Consider the following 17,336-nt stretch of genomic DNA (forward strand, 5'->3'; position numbering starts at 1 on the left):
TCGGACTGTCAGACACGGTGTACAAGTGAGTGTTAATTTCAGCAGCGACACTTCTATCTTTGTGGGAAATTGTCATAAATATAATGCTGTATTTCTTTTATATAAATAAATAAATAATAATAAATAATCTGGACGTGTCAACGAGCTGAACATTAGTCAAGGCGGATCACTAAAGCTAAGACTCACCTGAAAAAATAGGCAAAAACACACCCATTGGTAGTACTTGTATATCTTCCTGTCGCTCATATCTTCCTTCCCTTTCGCGCTTCGGCTGTTGCCGATGCCGGGGTAGGGCACCTCGACGCCCACCTTCTTGTTGAAGAAGCTGCGCAGCGTGTAGGTGGAGTGGATCCAGCAGTAGGTGTTCAGCACGTCCTCGGGGATGTCCTTGGTGTGGATGCAGTCGATGGGGTTGCCGACGTACTGCCTCGTGGTCACGATCAGGCTGAACGAGATCAGCAGGATGACGGTGATGGAGTAGTGCAGTCGGAATACCGGCGAGTCGATGTGGACATAGTTCACTTTAATGAGATTCTTCAATCCACGAAAAACGTCTAACATCTTAAACGTTTAACCTGATCATCCGTGTGTCTGTGTTCACTAACATTATTTATTGTTTCGAAGCACCAAGATTACACTATTTATATCGTAAGGCACTGTTTAGTTTGGCAGTGAGATTGTCCCGGGTCATGCCACCGCGCGCGTCCTCTCACTCTCACGTCGCTCTAACTTGTTCGGTATCTTGATGAACTTGAGCAGTGACAGCGCTTGGCTCATGTTTTCTTCGTTTCATGGTGTGGCTAGTGCGTGCGCGCGCGCCGCCATGCCGGCATCGCGCCCCGCTCATCCAGCGGCCGATGACGCCGCGCTGCGTAACGCTTAGGAAATTAATCTTCTACGAATTAACGTAAACTAGATTACCAGGTCAGATGTTCTAGTACAAATTTATGAGTTCACACGTCGTCGATCCGCCGGAGCACCCGCGTCTCACCCGCGCCGCACCCGTGTGCTATCGTGTAGGAAACTGATGAAAAATATTTAAATTATGATCCTAAATACAGCCAGTGTATTCCCTGCGGCTTAATTTATGCGTCGCTGTGAGTCAGAGGCGAGAGGTGCAGGAGAGCGGTGCTACTGGGAGTGACTAACCGCAATATTATGATAACTGTAGTAGTTAACGAGCGCCGCACCTCGTGCGAGTTATATCGGCATTAGATATTTATTAGTGCTGCTGGTACCCGACCGACGCAAGCTCCGAATGCAACACCGCGCGACTACACGGCGGGCGCTATATATTTATTGTGTCTGCCATTCCCTTCATTGTGGGATATTTTAAACAACAATGACAATCTTTAGGAGAGTATCACGCGTTTCTAAGAATTCTATTTCTCGAGCCGAGACAATTTATGGGCCAGTGCTGGTTCAAGGCCCAGTTTGTCACAAAGTGTGCCACGCGCCGATGTTTCTGTTAAATTGTGCTAATATTTACACGTAAGATTTTAAGAGCTCCTTTGAAATATTATATTTAGTAGCCATTGTTTGAGATGATTCAGCTCTTGTCTCAGGGCCGCTTGGCTTTTAACCGACCGGACTTAAATGATGACAACTATTTCCTCGTTATTTTAGATCAAAGGCGAAATATTTACTTTTCGAGTTTAAACTCTAACGTAATAGTTTAAACATGTGTAGGATAATAAAAACATGCTGTAGATTAAAAAAATCGACCACAGACATTAAAACCACATATAACATGGCGTAGAATTGCGCGCGAAATGAAGTTGTCACACGATCGTTTCATTACTTTTAAATCGTTATTAATCTGTGTAAGTCGGATAAGCCTCTTATGAGCCATGCGTTTTACGACGGATTTGTTTTAAATACAATGTTCATTATGGACTATAGAACAACATGTAATATGTTAAGAGAACAAAGTCAATATGATGTTGGATGCACTCAAAGCTCAGAGAATACATCAAAGCATTACGGAGGGCTCGAGAGTAATTTATCAATATCTTACTAATCATTGTATTTGTATCTTTGGGAGTATCTATTTTGATACTCGTTGATATTAAAATTACACGTACTTTTAATAGAGAACAGTGTGATAGAATAGTTACATTACTAATACATAATGTCTAAATAGATGTCTGTAAAGTATTACATACATATTTACTTACGTTAAATTAAATACAATTAGCTACCTAGCTATAAGTAAGTCTATGATTTTCTACAAAAGTATCATGATTGGCATGAAATTTAAGAAAGCACCATTTATTTCTTTCCAGACTTCATCTATCATTGTCATTAAAAGTACCTAGTTTGTTTGCCTCCTAGTAGGTAAAAGTATGTTCTAACTATAGAACTTAAATTAAATAGTGCCCGATGCAACAAACTGTGTGTTACAATAGCAATAACAATATTTTTTCTTTGAAAAGTTATTTGCATACGTAAGAGGAGGATACAGGCTGTATACCTATATTAGTTTTATTTTCTGTGTGAGAGCACACGTATCTCCAGCGTGTTTGGCCTGCCAACGTTTGTATTTCCACTTGTATGCAATTCATATTGCGGACATGGAAGTCTTTTTATTTTTAAAGAAGTGTATAGATGTTAAGTAAGTATTGTTTTGCTCATTCATAGTAAATAGATTAATAAGATATATTTGGCGAATCGATTATGTTTTAACCATTTTAGTATTTCTGCCATATGATACGATACAATTTTAACGAGTCTCTCATAAATTATGGTAACACAGATGGAAGCCAATCCCTAAACTCAAATTAATTGCAACAATTAAAAATATTTTTACAGTTAACAGCCGGAGATAATGACAAAGATTTATCGATTACTAATCTGACAATAAAATAATATTGCCATAATAAATAAAAGCAGAGACAAACTATTTGTCAAAATTAAGCGGTTGAAATCTGGCAATCTTGTAGGGTTGCCAGGTCTTTTTTTTTGGGATCGTGAATTATGTATCGCGCGCCGCATCCTTAGCTGTTTGGCAAAGAAAAAGCTGCCAAGTGTAACGTATGTACTTAAATATTTCCCATGCCTCGTGGCTTGTGGCTTGTTGTACCGTACTCCTGACTCGCGGTACAATTTTTAACGTGTCTTACAAAAATATCGCTGTATTGTTTTGGTTATGTTAATGTAAATTCTTGTATTTGAATACTTCATTTTCATTCGAAGATTTAAGTTTATACGTACTAACTTAGGTACTATTAATGAGAGTATAGCGATGATGATAGGTCATGAAAATTTAAAATTTATTTATTTCGTTAGTTAGTTAGTTAGTTATTACTTACACACTGATTACTTTATCATTAAATGTCTCTGAGTGTGTGTTGTTGTCTCTGAGTGTGAGTTCTTGCCTCTGAGTGTGTGTTGTTGTCTGTGAGTGCTTAGACATGTATTTTTTTCTTATGATATACTTAGATAAAACGAATCAAAGTTACGAGCTTTCGACCTCTACCTAAAACACGGTGCAGTTCAATCATGCATGCTACTGCGCCCACTGACATTCCCATATACCATGGGTCATAAGGTAATAGTGCTGTCAACCATGGGATTCATGGAATACATTGGACAATTAAACTAAAATTTTAAATTGCCTATAGAATGGTTTTTAGTATCATCATAAATGTTATTCTACGTAGTTTTGGATAGCGGCGTACGTATAATGCATCAAGTTATTTGACTGCACGGTTGGTTCAATGGCTGGGCAACCAGATAAATTATTACCAATACCGGAATTAGTCTTTCATTCTTAACATTCACTAATATTTTCAAAATCAAATAACTCTATAGTTCTGACTTATAGGTATTGACTGCACGTTTGGTGCGGAGGCTAAGCAGCCAGTTGCCCCGAAACGTAAAGCGGATTCGATTCCCGCACGGAGCAACTCTTTATGTTATCCATTAATTGTTGTTTTGGATCTCGGTGTCATGTTTATGTGAACTTGTATGTTTGTAAATGCACCCACCCATGACAAAGGAGAAAATCCTAGTGTGGGGCAAAGTTTGTAAAAGAAAAGTTATAAACTTATAAAGGAAAAAATCTTAGTGCGGGGCGTTAGAAAAAAGATGTTATGAATATTATATTCTTTACCCGACATGGTAAACCTTGACACTTGACCATTCAATCAACAACCATACTTACAAATAATTTACAACTTAACCAACAATACTTCACACTTCCAAAACGCAATAAAAATAACATCAGATTACCTATAAACTGTAAATTGATACACATAAGATTTGAAATGTACTAAAACAATTTATGCTGTGGCAACCCTAGGCCCAGTTAACGACCTCCTTAATTTACGACGACCATTCAAAGGAACGTTGTTCCGCTCAGCATATTATTATTTTTTTAATTTTCCTCTGTTACACTCGACTGTGTTAATTTCGTATATTTTTGTTATACTCATCGATTTTGGGTCAAGGACGGGCTAACTATGGCAGGAAACGGACGCAAGCGCATAATTCTCGTAATTATGCGTTCGGGAAGTTTCGGCAATGTTCGGATGTCGTGTCGGTTTGGTGTGTGATTTATTTTCTTTTATGTCGGATGTGTGTAGGTTAGTTATATATATTTAAAAATTATAATAACGATGTGTTATTAACATTTTTTGTTAATTATGTGTGGTTTTTGAGACCTCAGTTTGAAGAGATTTGGGCTGGCTATCTGTATATTATAAGAATATCGAAAACATCAAAATCCAGAAATGAACACCAAGAGCGTAATCTCAATCAACCTCATAAGGTAACCATATTTACATCAGATCTTGCAATCTACCAAAAAATATAATATTCTATAATCAAAATATAATATGTTGCATAATGCATACGTAAACTAACGCCTGTCTCCTATGGGGGTAGGCAGAGACAATGGAACGCCAATTGCTACGAACCTTACATAGGCTGGGGATTGCCTTTTTCAAAGTCAAAATCAAAATTATTTATTTCAAATAGACTGGGAAGGTACTTTTAAACATCAAATAGCTTTTGTTACACCGAATCAAAATCAAACACAAGTTTTAGCCCTTAAACCCATTAATTGGAGCCAAAATTAAAAACAAAAAGTATATAAAGTAAATGAGAGAGAACTATCAAGTACAGCTTCATACATTTGTCGGTGCCATCTCCAGACTCCGGAGGAGTGCGCGAGTGGAGCCGGAAGGCGAGAGACGAGAGATAAAAGATCAGCTAATTAGTTAATTAGTGGAACTCTTCATTCATCTGTTTTACACAATGCAAGGGAGATCATTATTATTGTGACGTAATGACGATGGTACTGTAGTGGGTGAATCTGGTGCATCGAGTGCATTTTTGAAAAGGTAGCCTCGTTTGATCTTATTTGTCACTGGATTTGGTTAGTGTTTGTTACATTTATAATAATCAAATACGTTAGTTACTTTAATATTGAAGAGAAGAGGGCTTTGTCTAACAGTGGGAGAGTTATAGCAATAGGTAATGGCTACGGTTAAAGAAAATCTAGTATCTGCAAAATTTTGTATTAAAAGAAGTATCTAGGTAAAACGTGAAACAGCTCTGCAATCTCAATTCAATTCAAATATCTTTAACGTTTGGCCTTCTATAATTTATTTATTGTTAGCTAGTGTGACAACGTTGGCAGCGCGTGCGCAGCCATTTATACACGTATTATTCATTCACAAGCTCAGTATTATTAGTGTAGTACTTCATAGCTACTCCGCGCCGCCACGTGGGCGGGCGGGACGCGGTCGCGATTTATACCGTGCGTTTGTCAAATGATCATGCGTACGCGCAGATTTAAAGATAAAAGGCGCAATGTGGGATGCGTTATAGAAATTTATTTGGGACATAATTTTGATTTTTAGGATGAAGTGGGAGTAAAATATTATATTATATTGGGTTTATTTTCTCGGAAAAGGTGGCTCGTAATGTTGACTGTAATATTAAGGAAAATAAGAACTATAATTGCAAGAAAATGGGGAACAAAAACTGTTAAAACGAGAGTGTTTCGATTTGGAATTATTTTATAAAAACTTCACTAAAATAGAAACATCACGTTGCACTAAGTGTTACCATGTCAACAAACCAAAAACGCTTCCTAAATCACTGTTTCTGTCTATCTTTATAAAAGACAAAAGCGAACATATTTCAATCCGAACTAAAGTAAAATACAACTCCATTAAAGACCCGGTAGACACGCTATATTAAGCAAATTCTTAACTTTACAGACCGCAGTTTGTCACAAAACAAAGGGTTTAAAGTCAAACTGCAGTTCGAACTGCAATAATTCACTAAACCATCGCAGTAATAATTTAAAATTTTCGTTTGAACGCCATAAAAACGCGGGCTCCGTGATACCATCCGTATGTCCGGTGTCAATAGCCGGGTCCACACCAAACGATCCATCGATCCCGCGATCCACGATCCAGGATCGCGGAGCGTGGATCGTGGATCGTGTTAGGCCGATCCACTTTTGGAAACTTGCGATCCCAAATATGCGCTCCAAGCGATCCTAAGGCGATCCGTGATTCAGCCAGTCTAACTCTTGTACGATATGGAGTCACACGTACAACGGCGGCGTCTTGCCGTTGCAGCAGTAACTTTTATTTTGCTTAAATGCTTGCGCAAAAAATCACAAAAAAGAAAACGACGGTTTTGAGTGAAACAAATTTACAAAAATCGCTTGGAATCTGGGACTCAGCTGTACGCAGAGTTAGTGTCAGATAAAGTTGAACACAATTTTGCAAGAATGAATGCTAATCAATTTGAGATATTGTGTTCATTATTGAATAACAAGCTAAGAAAGAATGATACAAATTATAGAGATGCCATTACTGTGAAGGAAAGATTATTACTAACATTGAGATTTTTAGCAACTGGAGATTCGTATGTCAGTTTGCAGTATCTGTTCCGCATTTCCAAACAGTCTATATCGATAATTATTCCTGAAGTTTGTGAAGCCATCATTGACCTGTTAAATGATTATGTAAAGGTAAGTAAAACCATACTTTATTACTCAATAAAAAAGTATTGTATTACCCATAAACATTTAAATTCTTTATAAAGCGATATCAAACGGCGACTTTCTGAGATGTCCATGGCGAGGTGGATCGCGCGAACCAACACAACCGTCCACACCGCGCGCATCACGCAACTGAGGCACCTTTGATGCTGGCACAAAAACCGACCGCACACGGATCGCGCGAGGTAGGGAGCGCGCGCTCAAATACGTGCGCATGGATCGCGCGCGGCACGTCTACACCGCCTGCATCTTTGGATCGCGCTGCTGCCGCGCGCGATCGGAGCGCGATGGATCGTCCGGTGTGGACCCGGCTAATGACATCAAGTTGTCAAATGAAATAGAGAATAAATAAATGCTATGTTGTATTATTGTTCTTTTTTCGAATTTTGATTTTGATAAAATAAAAAAGGCGTGATGGCCAGGAGGTTTAAGACGCCCGCTTTTTAATGCATGTAAGTACCAATGTGATTTTTTCTGAGTTATATGTACTTTCTAAGATTATTTAGACAAACGGTGAAGGAATACATCGAGGGAAAACCTGAGCTTATAATTTCACTGCATTGAGCAAGCGTGGTGATTAATGCTTAAACCTTTTCCGTGCGAGAAGAGGCCTTTGGTCAGCAGTGACCAGTTATAGGCTGATGTGAGATAAAACAATCAATATCTTAAACAAAAAGGCTACATTCGCTTTCTTTTGTTTATTTTAATAAAGTTATTAATTAACGTAATTAGTACTGTGCAATGCAACGGTAGTACAATATTGAATCACATCGCAGAAACGTCTAAACAAATATGCTTCGATAAAATTATTGTTGCTATCTGTTCGGTACTTAATATATAAACTGATCTATTATTTAATTACTTCCTTATTTGCAATATGTAATCAAGTATTTATTGCATCCATAATGTACAAAGGTACTGGAAAATACTATATTTAGTCACAATTACGAACCTCTGATCGGACTACCTGTATCGGTGTGTAACAATTGTAAATACTAAAACGATACCACTTATGATAATTCAGAGTAATAGTAGTAAAGTAATAGTGTCCCTACAGTCTTTAGTCAAACGATGTACGTTTTTACAGTAAAAATAAAAAAAAATCGTCCAACCAAAACCGCTAATGAAAACCAGTAATTCAAAAGAGGGATATGTTTGGAAACAGATCGGCAATCCGTCGATTGCTCGGCGGCGGCGGCGGCGGGCGTCACTATTCAATTGCTCACAAATACCTCGGGGCGCTGGATCGCCATCGCTCGACCTCGATCACTACCTCTACTATGAAAGAAATGTTACTAGGATTTTATCCTGTGTCGGTATTACAAACATAGCGTTCAACATTACCCAGACCCGAAACAATGATCACATAAAGATTTTGCGGGAATCGTACCTTACGAGCAGGGTTGCCTAGGCAGAGTTGCACCTGCACATTAGTAGTAGTAGTAGTATTTTTTTGTATGGCAAATTTTAGTTCCATAAATGACCGCTAGAGGCGCTGTCAAATATGCCATAGAAATATATAAAATACATCTCTACTATCGAGTATCGACAAACACAGTTGCTTAAAGACTCATGGTAGAGGAGTTGTCCAAACATTGCCGCCGGTCGATTCTTTGCACTTTCGATGTATTTACGTCCGCGTGCAGCTCACACAACAGATAAAAGAGTGCTATTATTTTGATGTTTATTGCGCATTTCCATTGTCGGTGTGTCGGCCGATGACGGAGGAGGTTGAAATACATTTTATGAGACCTTCTCGAATGTGCTTCTTTGGTTTTTGTACGGGTATGTGTATGTAGTGATACCGTGTATATTTTTAATGGAGCGGGATATTTTGTTTAGGATTTCTACTGGGTTTTTTTGGTCTCTTACTGAGATGTTCAATTCTCAATGACAAGACTCTGTTTTTTTTATAATTAATCAGAAACCAGTTATAAGGAATCATTTTGTTTACCTATAATCATCAGAGTATTAAATAGAAAGTAATTACTTAATGAGTTTTTTAGTTATCTTCAATTTTAAAAGCGCGCCCTATAATCCATCTCGCAAATAATCGCTCCCTTCTCAGGGCTCACATGAAGAACTATTAACATATATAAAGTGTTCTAAAAGTATAATTTTCATTGTCGAAGCGACAGAGATATGAAAAGAGAAAGCTCTTTCATAACAAACGCACACGTAGCATTTTTGTATGAAAAATAAAATTAATCATAATTAATCATTTCTATTTACAATTGTAATCTTCAAACACAACACTACCTCCCATTAAAGCCGTGGCAGATACTTTGAGAACACCTTATATAAAATAAAATAATGTAAAGATGTCAGCAGTCGTGCGACTGCACATTTGTTACCGACTCTGTCTGCCTGTCAGGTGTGAGTGACTGACATAAGCATCGAGCAATATGTTTTGAATGCCAGTAAGTTGACGCTCGCTGTAACGAATGAAGTATTGAAGAACGTTTACTTTTATTTATTTTGAATTTAGAATGTTAATTTGTTTCTTTTTTTGTTTTGTTTGTCTTTGGTGTGTTGAGTATAAAGGTTGGCTGTTTAAAAGAGGTTTAATAAAGTAAATACTGCATTATGTATACTATAAGTAGATAGTATCCTTTTTATGTTTTGAAGCCTGTCTTATATGGAAAGAACCTATTACCATACACCGGAACAATTTTCTGTATCCGTAATACTATCTTAAATATTCATAGCTACAGTTCAACTTTTACCTACGAACCGCAACAAAAAGGTACACTATTCACACACACAAGTGCATCCACAACATGCGTTGCTTACTTTAGATTCATCTAAGAAAGTAGGTACATGATAAGATGAGTAATTACATCTCTTAGGGTGGTCTCTCCGTATGGTACATAAAACAGTACTATTTTTCCAGCCAACAGCTGTCTGTACAACTGACATGGTCCATGTACGCTACGTTAGTATAACACCACTTACAAATGTACTTGGAAATGAGTAAGCTTAATCAAAATAAAGATTATGCCAAATATCTGGCCGCCCGGCCGCCCGGTACTGATTCCAACTAATTTGCACAAACGGATGTAACTCATCCACGTTTACAAATTTCAAATCAAGCTGTGTTCCTTCTAAATTTAAAAACAAACATTATCATAGACTAAACGGCTTATTTCTTCGGCGCCATTATGCTCAATAAAATACACTTTTTTTATTAATATTACGTCCGGAAGTGAGTAATACTCATTGATATGCTGCTCTTTATTTTTATAATAGTTTACAACTTCCTTTGAGTGAGTGATTAAATTTTATTCACTCACTTCTTCTAAGTGTAAGGTATTAAAGTAATGTTTAGGTGCACATAAAGTTGACGTTAGATCAAAACAGTTGTCAATGAATTTAATTACTTTCTGTGACAAGAAAGTAGTTTCACGAAGCGGGGACTGGTGACATTATTTTACTGGGAAATTGCAAATAAATATTGCATTCGGGTTAGTGTGGGAGTTTCCTGTTGAAAATATGCGTGTGATTCAAACTTCAAAGTTGTATTAAATATACGCATTGCTCACTGATTTGTTCATTTAACGTTAGTCATCAGCGTCATCTACGGCAGCGGAACTAGATATTAAAATATTTTGGTAATTTTGGACTAGTGTTACACCTACTTATATCAGAAATCTCCCGCCATTTTTCAAATAGGTTAGAATACGTACTATAGACAATGTGTTTATCCAAAACAGATTATAATAAAGGATAAATAAATCAAATTCCAATTTCAAATTCCCATTGAATATCATTACAAATAACGTTTTTTAAAAAACGCAAATGTTTCAATTATAGTAATTATGTTTAATTGTTGTTTGTATACAATTGTAATGGACTTGTAAAAGCAAACTCATGTTTGATATAAAGTAATTATTGGCCATTGGCTTTAAGTTCGATCGATTATTTTTACGTGAATTGAAAAGTAGGAGATGTTGACATGTCATTTAATTGAATAATCATTATAATACCTATTTCATACTATCATAATGAACATTGGTTTTCGTACATCAATGGACACAGGTCGCCGGTAAGTAAATATTTATTGTTCTACTGATCTTACAATGCAAACTCTACCAGTTATCCAATGTGTCTGCGTTGAATTAAAACGATATTAGTAACATTTTAATGGATATTATGTTTGTATAAACAATTTGCTTTGTGCTTATTATTCTTCTTTTAATTTCAATCATGTTACTAAGTAACTAGTAATCTGGAAATGTACTCTAGTGAAATGGTGTAACTAGTAACTCGTAATAATCATTTATTGGACGGTTGGCGCGGTGGCTGGGCAACCAGCTGCCGCGTAACGTGTAGCGGATTAGATTCCCGCACGGAGCAATTTTATGTGTAATACAAAAGTTGTTGTTTCGGGTCTGGGTGTCATGTGTATGTGAACTTGTTTGTTTATAAATGCACATACGACAAAGTTAAAATCCTAGTGTTGGGCAACGTATTTTTAAAAGATAAAAGAATCTGCAGTCCAAAATGTAAATATAAAAAAGCCAGGAAAGTGACAAAAACCGTTCCGAAATTAAGTAAAAACATAACTGTTACTCTGTTGCTCAAAACAGAAGCAAATAATCTTAAAATAATGTCATTCTAGTCTAATGAGATCAAGGACGAGTGGGATAAATCAATCGCATGTGATGTGGTGTTTATGGTCAGTTTACGACGCCGGGGGCCGGCAGCAATATAAGTGATGCCCACATAATTAGATAAACAAAATGGCTGACTGTCAACATGACATGTGGTTGTCAATGTGTGGAGATTTTAGTTTTATCTCGACTATTGACTACCAAATAATGGGACATGAGATAGATATTGGGATTGGAAAACGTATTATTGAGTTTTTTTTTCTTTAAAAACTTTTAGTAATAGCTTTTTTTGTAGTGGGGAATATCATCATCATCCAATGACTTCTCTCGCCTTGGGCGAGGCGAGGCCCTCTGGCTAGTGTCAGACTCTTATTGACCAAAAACCACCCCGTTCCTACTCCTGCATTTCGAGCCGGAGCCCCGGTAAACCGATAGGTAGTCCGCTTTAGTAATAGTTTAGTAATAATATAAGGGGATAGGAGCCATTCATTACATAAATATTGAGTGAAAAGTACAAGGGATCCAATACATAACGCGACAAAACTGGGTGTTACATTTTATATTACATTATATCTCTCTCGCTGAAGCATACAAAGGCGTGTCGATTAAATATGTAATGTTGGTAAAAATACCCAAAACAGCCTCTAGAATCAACATTAAGAGCTACAAACTTCGCTCTAGTATTCTGTCCGCATGTCTGTTTGTCTGTCTGTAATAGAGACGAGTGCCAACCTGCACAGTGCAGTGTACGACAGTTGCCGGCAGCTCTTATCTACCTATCAATCAGCTATCACTCGACACGTGTAAAGCTCAACCTGTCTTGTCTATAGTCTAGACGGAGTTCGGTTCTGTCTGGATTTTTGCCTAGGTTGCCAGTGACAGTTAGAGACTATAGTAACAGATAATAATTAGCTCAGAAATAGATTACTTTCTACGCCACTAAAATAATTTAAAGTTTTTATAGTGACGTCATCATAATTATAAATATGTTCACAATTTAAGCTAATAAAATGTCCGTCAACAGTTACAAAAAACAGGCGGATTGACTCACGAAAATGCAACATATTTCTTAAAGCTACACGTGTTTCAATGTAACATTTCGCTATATAATAAATCTAATATTTATTTACAAACAAGAAAAAGATTAAAGCAGTTTACTAGTTACAAAATAAACGAGGTGAACGTTCGGCTCGAGAGCTAGACTCCTTGACTCACAGACTGAAATAATTTAAAAATGATAGCGTTGTCTATGGGCGGCATGGCGGACGGCAGCTAAAATAAAATTTAACGCGTATTAGTATCGAGTATCGGGCCGATACTGGACCGTTTCCAGGCGCAACCATCCGATATGATGGACAGGTTTTTAGCTGACCGACATAACGGTTATCGCGTAAGTAAATACTGGGGTTTTGGGTAATATATACCAGATGATACGTGCACACATACATAGGCACGCATACAAGTCTAGATGCCGTCATGGTGTAGATTGATTGAATATTTTTAAAGTCGAATGCGTTTATTTGGTTAGCGTAATTCTTCATTAAAAGTTTTCTATCAAATATCTAAGTGTGGGAGAGCCACGCTTCACAACGAATGGACCGGCCAGAGTGAACGGCCTCACAGAATACCGACATGAAACAACGCTTGGGTTGTATTTTGTTGTATGAGTGAGGTTACCGGTTCCCAATCTTCCCAATCCCCAATTCCTCAACAATCCTTATATTCCTAATCCCCAAAAGGCCGGTAACGCACTTGCAACGACTGGTGTTTCGGGTGTCCATGGGCGGCGGCGATTGCTTACCATCAGCCAATACGTTTAGCGAACGTTTAGCCTCCTCATCAGCAGAAAAAAAAAATGTAAAACGATGCAGCATGAACAAGTGCCATTACTATAAAATACAGTTTAGTTCTCCAAAAGGTATATCTGCGACATTCTACAGGTAGTTGTCACAAAAACAATTAACGTAAAAACCGCACCAAGTTCAACCACCTGCATACACTATAAGTGTAACATAATACGCCCAGCATCTACCCAACACCAAACGCTGCAAGTTTAACTCGCCAGAGCCCTAATTAAGACAGTAGCATCTGCACCCAGAGTGAATCACAGCATTATTTGCACGTCACAATTTGGTTTCCGTGCCCCATGAGTAACGGGCTCTTGTTTGCCATTCTTCAAGGCGTATTTTTGGAGAATTAATCAGTGTAAGAGCCAATATAAAGCTAAATATAGAAAAACATATGCCCTGGAAGTGTTTAAAATGTAACAACTCGGAACTCGAATGCTTAGTGGAATTCTAATATACCTTTTATCTGGAATCTTTTGTAAACATTTATTTTTTTGTTCTAAAGGAACTTCTTCATTTAAACCTTGAACAGTAGATTTTTTTGCGTAACTTTAAAGAATTGCATTAAAAAAACACCTGGACTTTACCTAGTGCATTTATTTAAAAAGCTTATTAAAAATCATTTGATAATCCCGTTAATTTGTATATAAAAACAAAAATAATTGTGATACAGTTTGAAAAAATATTTAGTTTTATAAATTGTTAATCAATTCTAAATATAAGAAACAAAGCCGATATGTGTTACAGCAAAAAATAGGCCAACCTGTGAGAATGGTTCACGGTCGAAACTTTTATTTAATTAGAAATAAATAGGCCAGAAATCTGTTCCAAAATAATTTGTCTCCGTTAAGTAAACGAGTCCATTTATTAGACAAATTGTTCAAATCACCTTAATTTAAGTGACAACGCCAATTAATTGGGTAAAAGCGTCAAACTCCTTGGAATGTTTACAGTGAATTTACTGTAAAATATTGTTTGATGAAATCAACTGTACAGACCTACAAAACACAAATAAACTTTGACAAATGAACCACAAGCATAGGTGTGTCTTTACGAAAAAATACAAAATGGTGTATACTCTGTCACTAATTAACAAATTGGCATTATTTATTGGACAATATATTGCCACAATTACTGACAATAACTACAAATTATATGAAAACAAACGGCAAACCGTGAAATTGTGAAACTCGCCAAGTGTGACTCATTACCGACATGTATGCAATATTTTGCTTCACGACAACATTATGAAAGTAATTACTGTAGTCACAAAGTATTACCTACTACTATTAAATAAGATCAAACAGAATCAAAACAAATCATAAGTTTGAGCGAATTAGAGTAACAAAGTGCCTACGTAAGATTTCTTTAAATCTTCACTACCCCTACAAGTAAACTATAGGCGCAGCGTGAAAATCTAAACCAATCAAAGCTGGAGTTCGTTACAAAGTGACACGACATAACATATAGGATACCACTGAAATATAATATTTTTACTTAAAAGTAAGGACACTAAAGCCAGATTACGCGAAAAGAGAGATACAGAGATGATATTTAATCACAAAGAGTTTCATAGACACCGATCCTCCACTTCACTCCTTTTGCAATCCAATCTTAAGAAGTCGATGAGTAAGTTCCAATCCATGATAAAAAACATACACTACAGATATTACTAGTAAATTAGCGGAAAAACAACTACAACTTAATATACACCTTCCCTGTAATAAACTCCAGTGAGCACGCGGAAGAGCTTCCACTAAAATTATGTAATGTTGAATCATAGCGAACTGATGATCAAGGACTGTTAGTCATAGTACTCTAAAAGAGGTCTAGGTTTCTAAGAAACATGTGGAGAGCTGTGCATTACTATTAAAACAGTGCACGATGCATCAGCGATGACGTGGCTGAGAGTGCCCAGAAATACCAGGAGCGCATTTTTGCAGGGAGGTATCCAAAAGTATCCTAATGTGTAAACGCCAGTGGTTACTCTAATTTTCTATTTAGTAGCTAATTTACTAAAGAGAAGCGTCTCAAACACAAATAAGAAGAGTTTCTTAACGTACTCTTTTTCGATAGATTTTCTTGGTAGCGGATCAGAGATTAGAATTGTTTGCCTCATTTGGCAATAGGTGAAAAGTGGATGGTTAGAAAACTAACGTACAATTCTTCCTATTCTTTCATGTAACAAATGCGAAGACTGAAAAAAATACTGGACATCTATACATAGAATTAGGTACTACTCTACCATGACGATTTGAAGCACTATTTGTCGGTAGTCGCTAGCAACGACGTAAATTTTTTATATGGCAAATTTTTGGTTCCTCAGGCCCGGTAAAGGCCTATCGACAAATACTATTTCAAACTCATGGTAAAGGTACTGGACACGGGTACCACAGTCGAACAAAACGCTAATAGGGTTTTAAGTAATAAGTAAATAATAACAAAAACAAAACAAAGTGTCATTTTTACGATTTCTCGAATGTTTACATTTAAGACAATGACAGTGGTGCGGCAATCGATAGGCGTTACTTAAGGCGCACTGCTAGGGCGTCCCGGGTATTACACGGAAGACAGACGTTACACATATAAGTACTGTGTAATACTGCGCCGTATCCGCGCTGCTACTGTACACTACTTATAGATGCAAGTTAGAGATGTACCTATCTCATAAGGCCGACGTTTTCCTTATAAATAGTCTGAGTACTGTCCACCAGGAGTGTATTCTACCCTTCCTATCTTTACTGATGTCAAGCGTCGCTAACTAAGGGACTACACATTTGACAGAGACTGGGCTGTAGACCTTTCTGTTAAACGTAATCACCTGCCAAGCGAAGAGGTAATGGAAAACCCTCAAATTATCGAGAAGGCTTTTTAGAACTGGACTATTACGAACTGTTAATGATCAAATCCGCCATTTTGCTCACACATCATCCACTTTCCCCAACAGAGTTCTTAGAACCAGAACCAATAATAATTATTCAAAACGTCAGAAATCAACAAATAGATAATTATTCGAGTATTTCTGTTCATACAGTGTAGACAGAAGTAATGAGATTAAGGAACTATCAAATAAACATGGCGTGTAAGAAAAATGGCGTCGTTTTTACCCGCGAGTTTATTTAGCAAGCGACGACTGATATTGTAAAGTAATTTGGTGCCTTGAGTTCAATGATCAAGGTCGGAGCACATCGTGTTTATGTCATGTAAGATGTAGTGGGTTCAGGCTGACCGTTTGAAGTGCGTTTACGAGCTCAGCCAAGCTGTTATGGTACATCATTTCGTATTACATATTACTATAAACATCTATTGGTTTTTGATTACGATATTAAGCAGGTCGTGTTTATTTCTAACTGTGTGTCGGTATATTCAGTTTGAAGTAGTTTTTTGTGCGAGGATTATTAAGTCAGAATACAAGATCTTTCGCTGATTTCGCAATAGGCTTGTAATACTGTACTATTACAGTCCAATTTAACTCCACTCAACCGCAGCACAACATCAACAACAGCGCAGTTTCAACAACTGGGCTAACAGCAAAAGTTCAACGCTCTCCAATCCCAGGGATTTGAACTGACGTATCCGTCAGAAATCCGTTAATATCTGGCAACACTGGTATAGATACGGCCTGTGATCCGATGCCAACTGGCGGCCAATCGATCAGCGATCGACTGATACAATGCACGCTCCACGGATTCAAACGAATCGAGAAATGCTGGCTTGTGACGTCACAGCGTGTGTAAGTGCTCGCAAATACTGGGCGGTGACGTCAAACAGACGGAGCCTACGTTTTAGTTTATATCACGCTCATAACACCTATAAAACTGAAATGTAGCTGAACTCCCCATAAACACGTAT

General features: G+C 37.3%; 1 protein-coding gene across 21 annotated transcripts in view; it reads right to left on the reverse strand.

The window, feature by feature from the left end:
• LOC118262473 (innexin shaking-B) overlaps nucleotides 1-17,336 on the reverse strand; it is a 112,525-nt gene that overhangs the window by 22,649 nt on the left and 72,540 nt on the right. For 6 of the 21 annotated variants that reach the window (XM_035573870.2, XM_050697148.1, XM_035573864.2 and 3 more), the window contains exon 2: nucleotides 187-868. In XM_035573870.2, coding sequence (XP_035429763.1) covers nucleotides 187-561 — 375 coding nt within the window. In that variant the 5' untranslated portion in view covers nucleotides 562-868. Of the gene's footprint in view, nucleotides 1-186; nucleotides 1,096-17,336 lie in introns of all 21 variants that reach the window. The other 15 variants (XM_035573866.2, XM_035573858.2, XM_035573857.2 and 12 more) reach the window with 8 other exon arrangements.

Source organism: Spodoptera frugiperda, chromosome 12 (genome assembly GCF_023101765.2).
Source record: "Spodoptera frugiperda isolate SF20-4 chromosome 12, AGI-APGP_CSIRO_Sfru_2.0, whole genome shotgun sequence".
NCBI classification, from domain to species: domain Eukaryota; kingdom Metazoa; phylum Arthropoda; class Insecta; order Lepidoptera; family Noctuidae; genus Spodoptera; species Spodoptera frugiperda.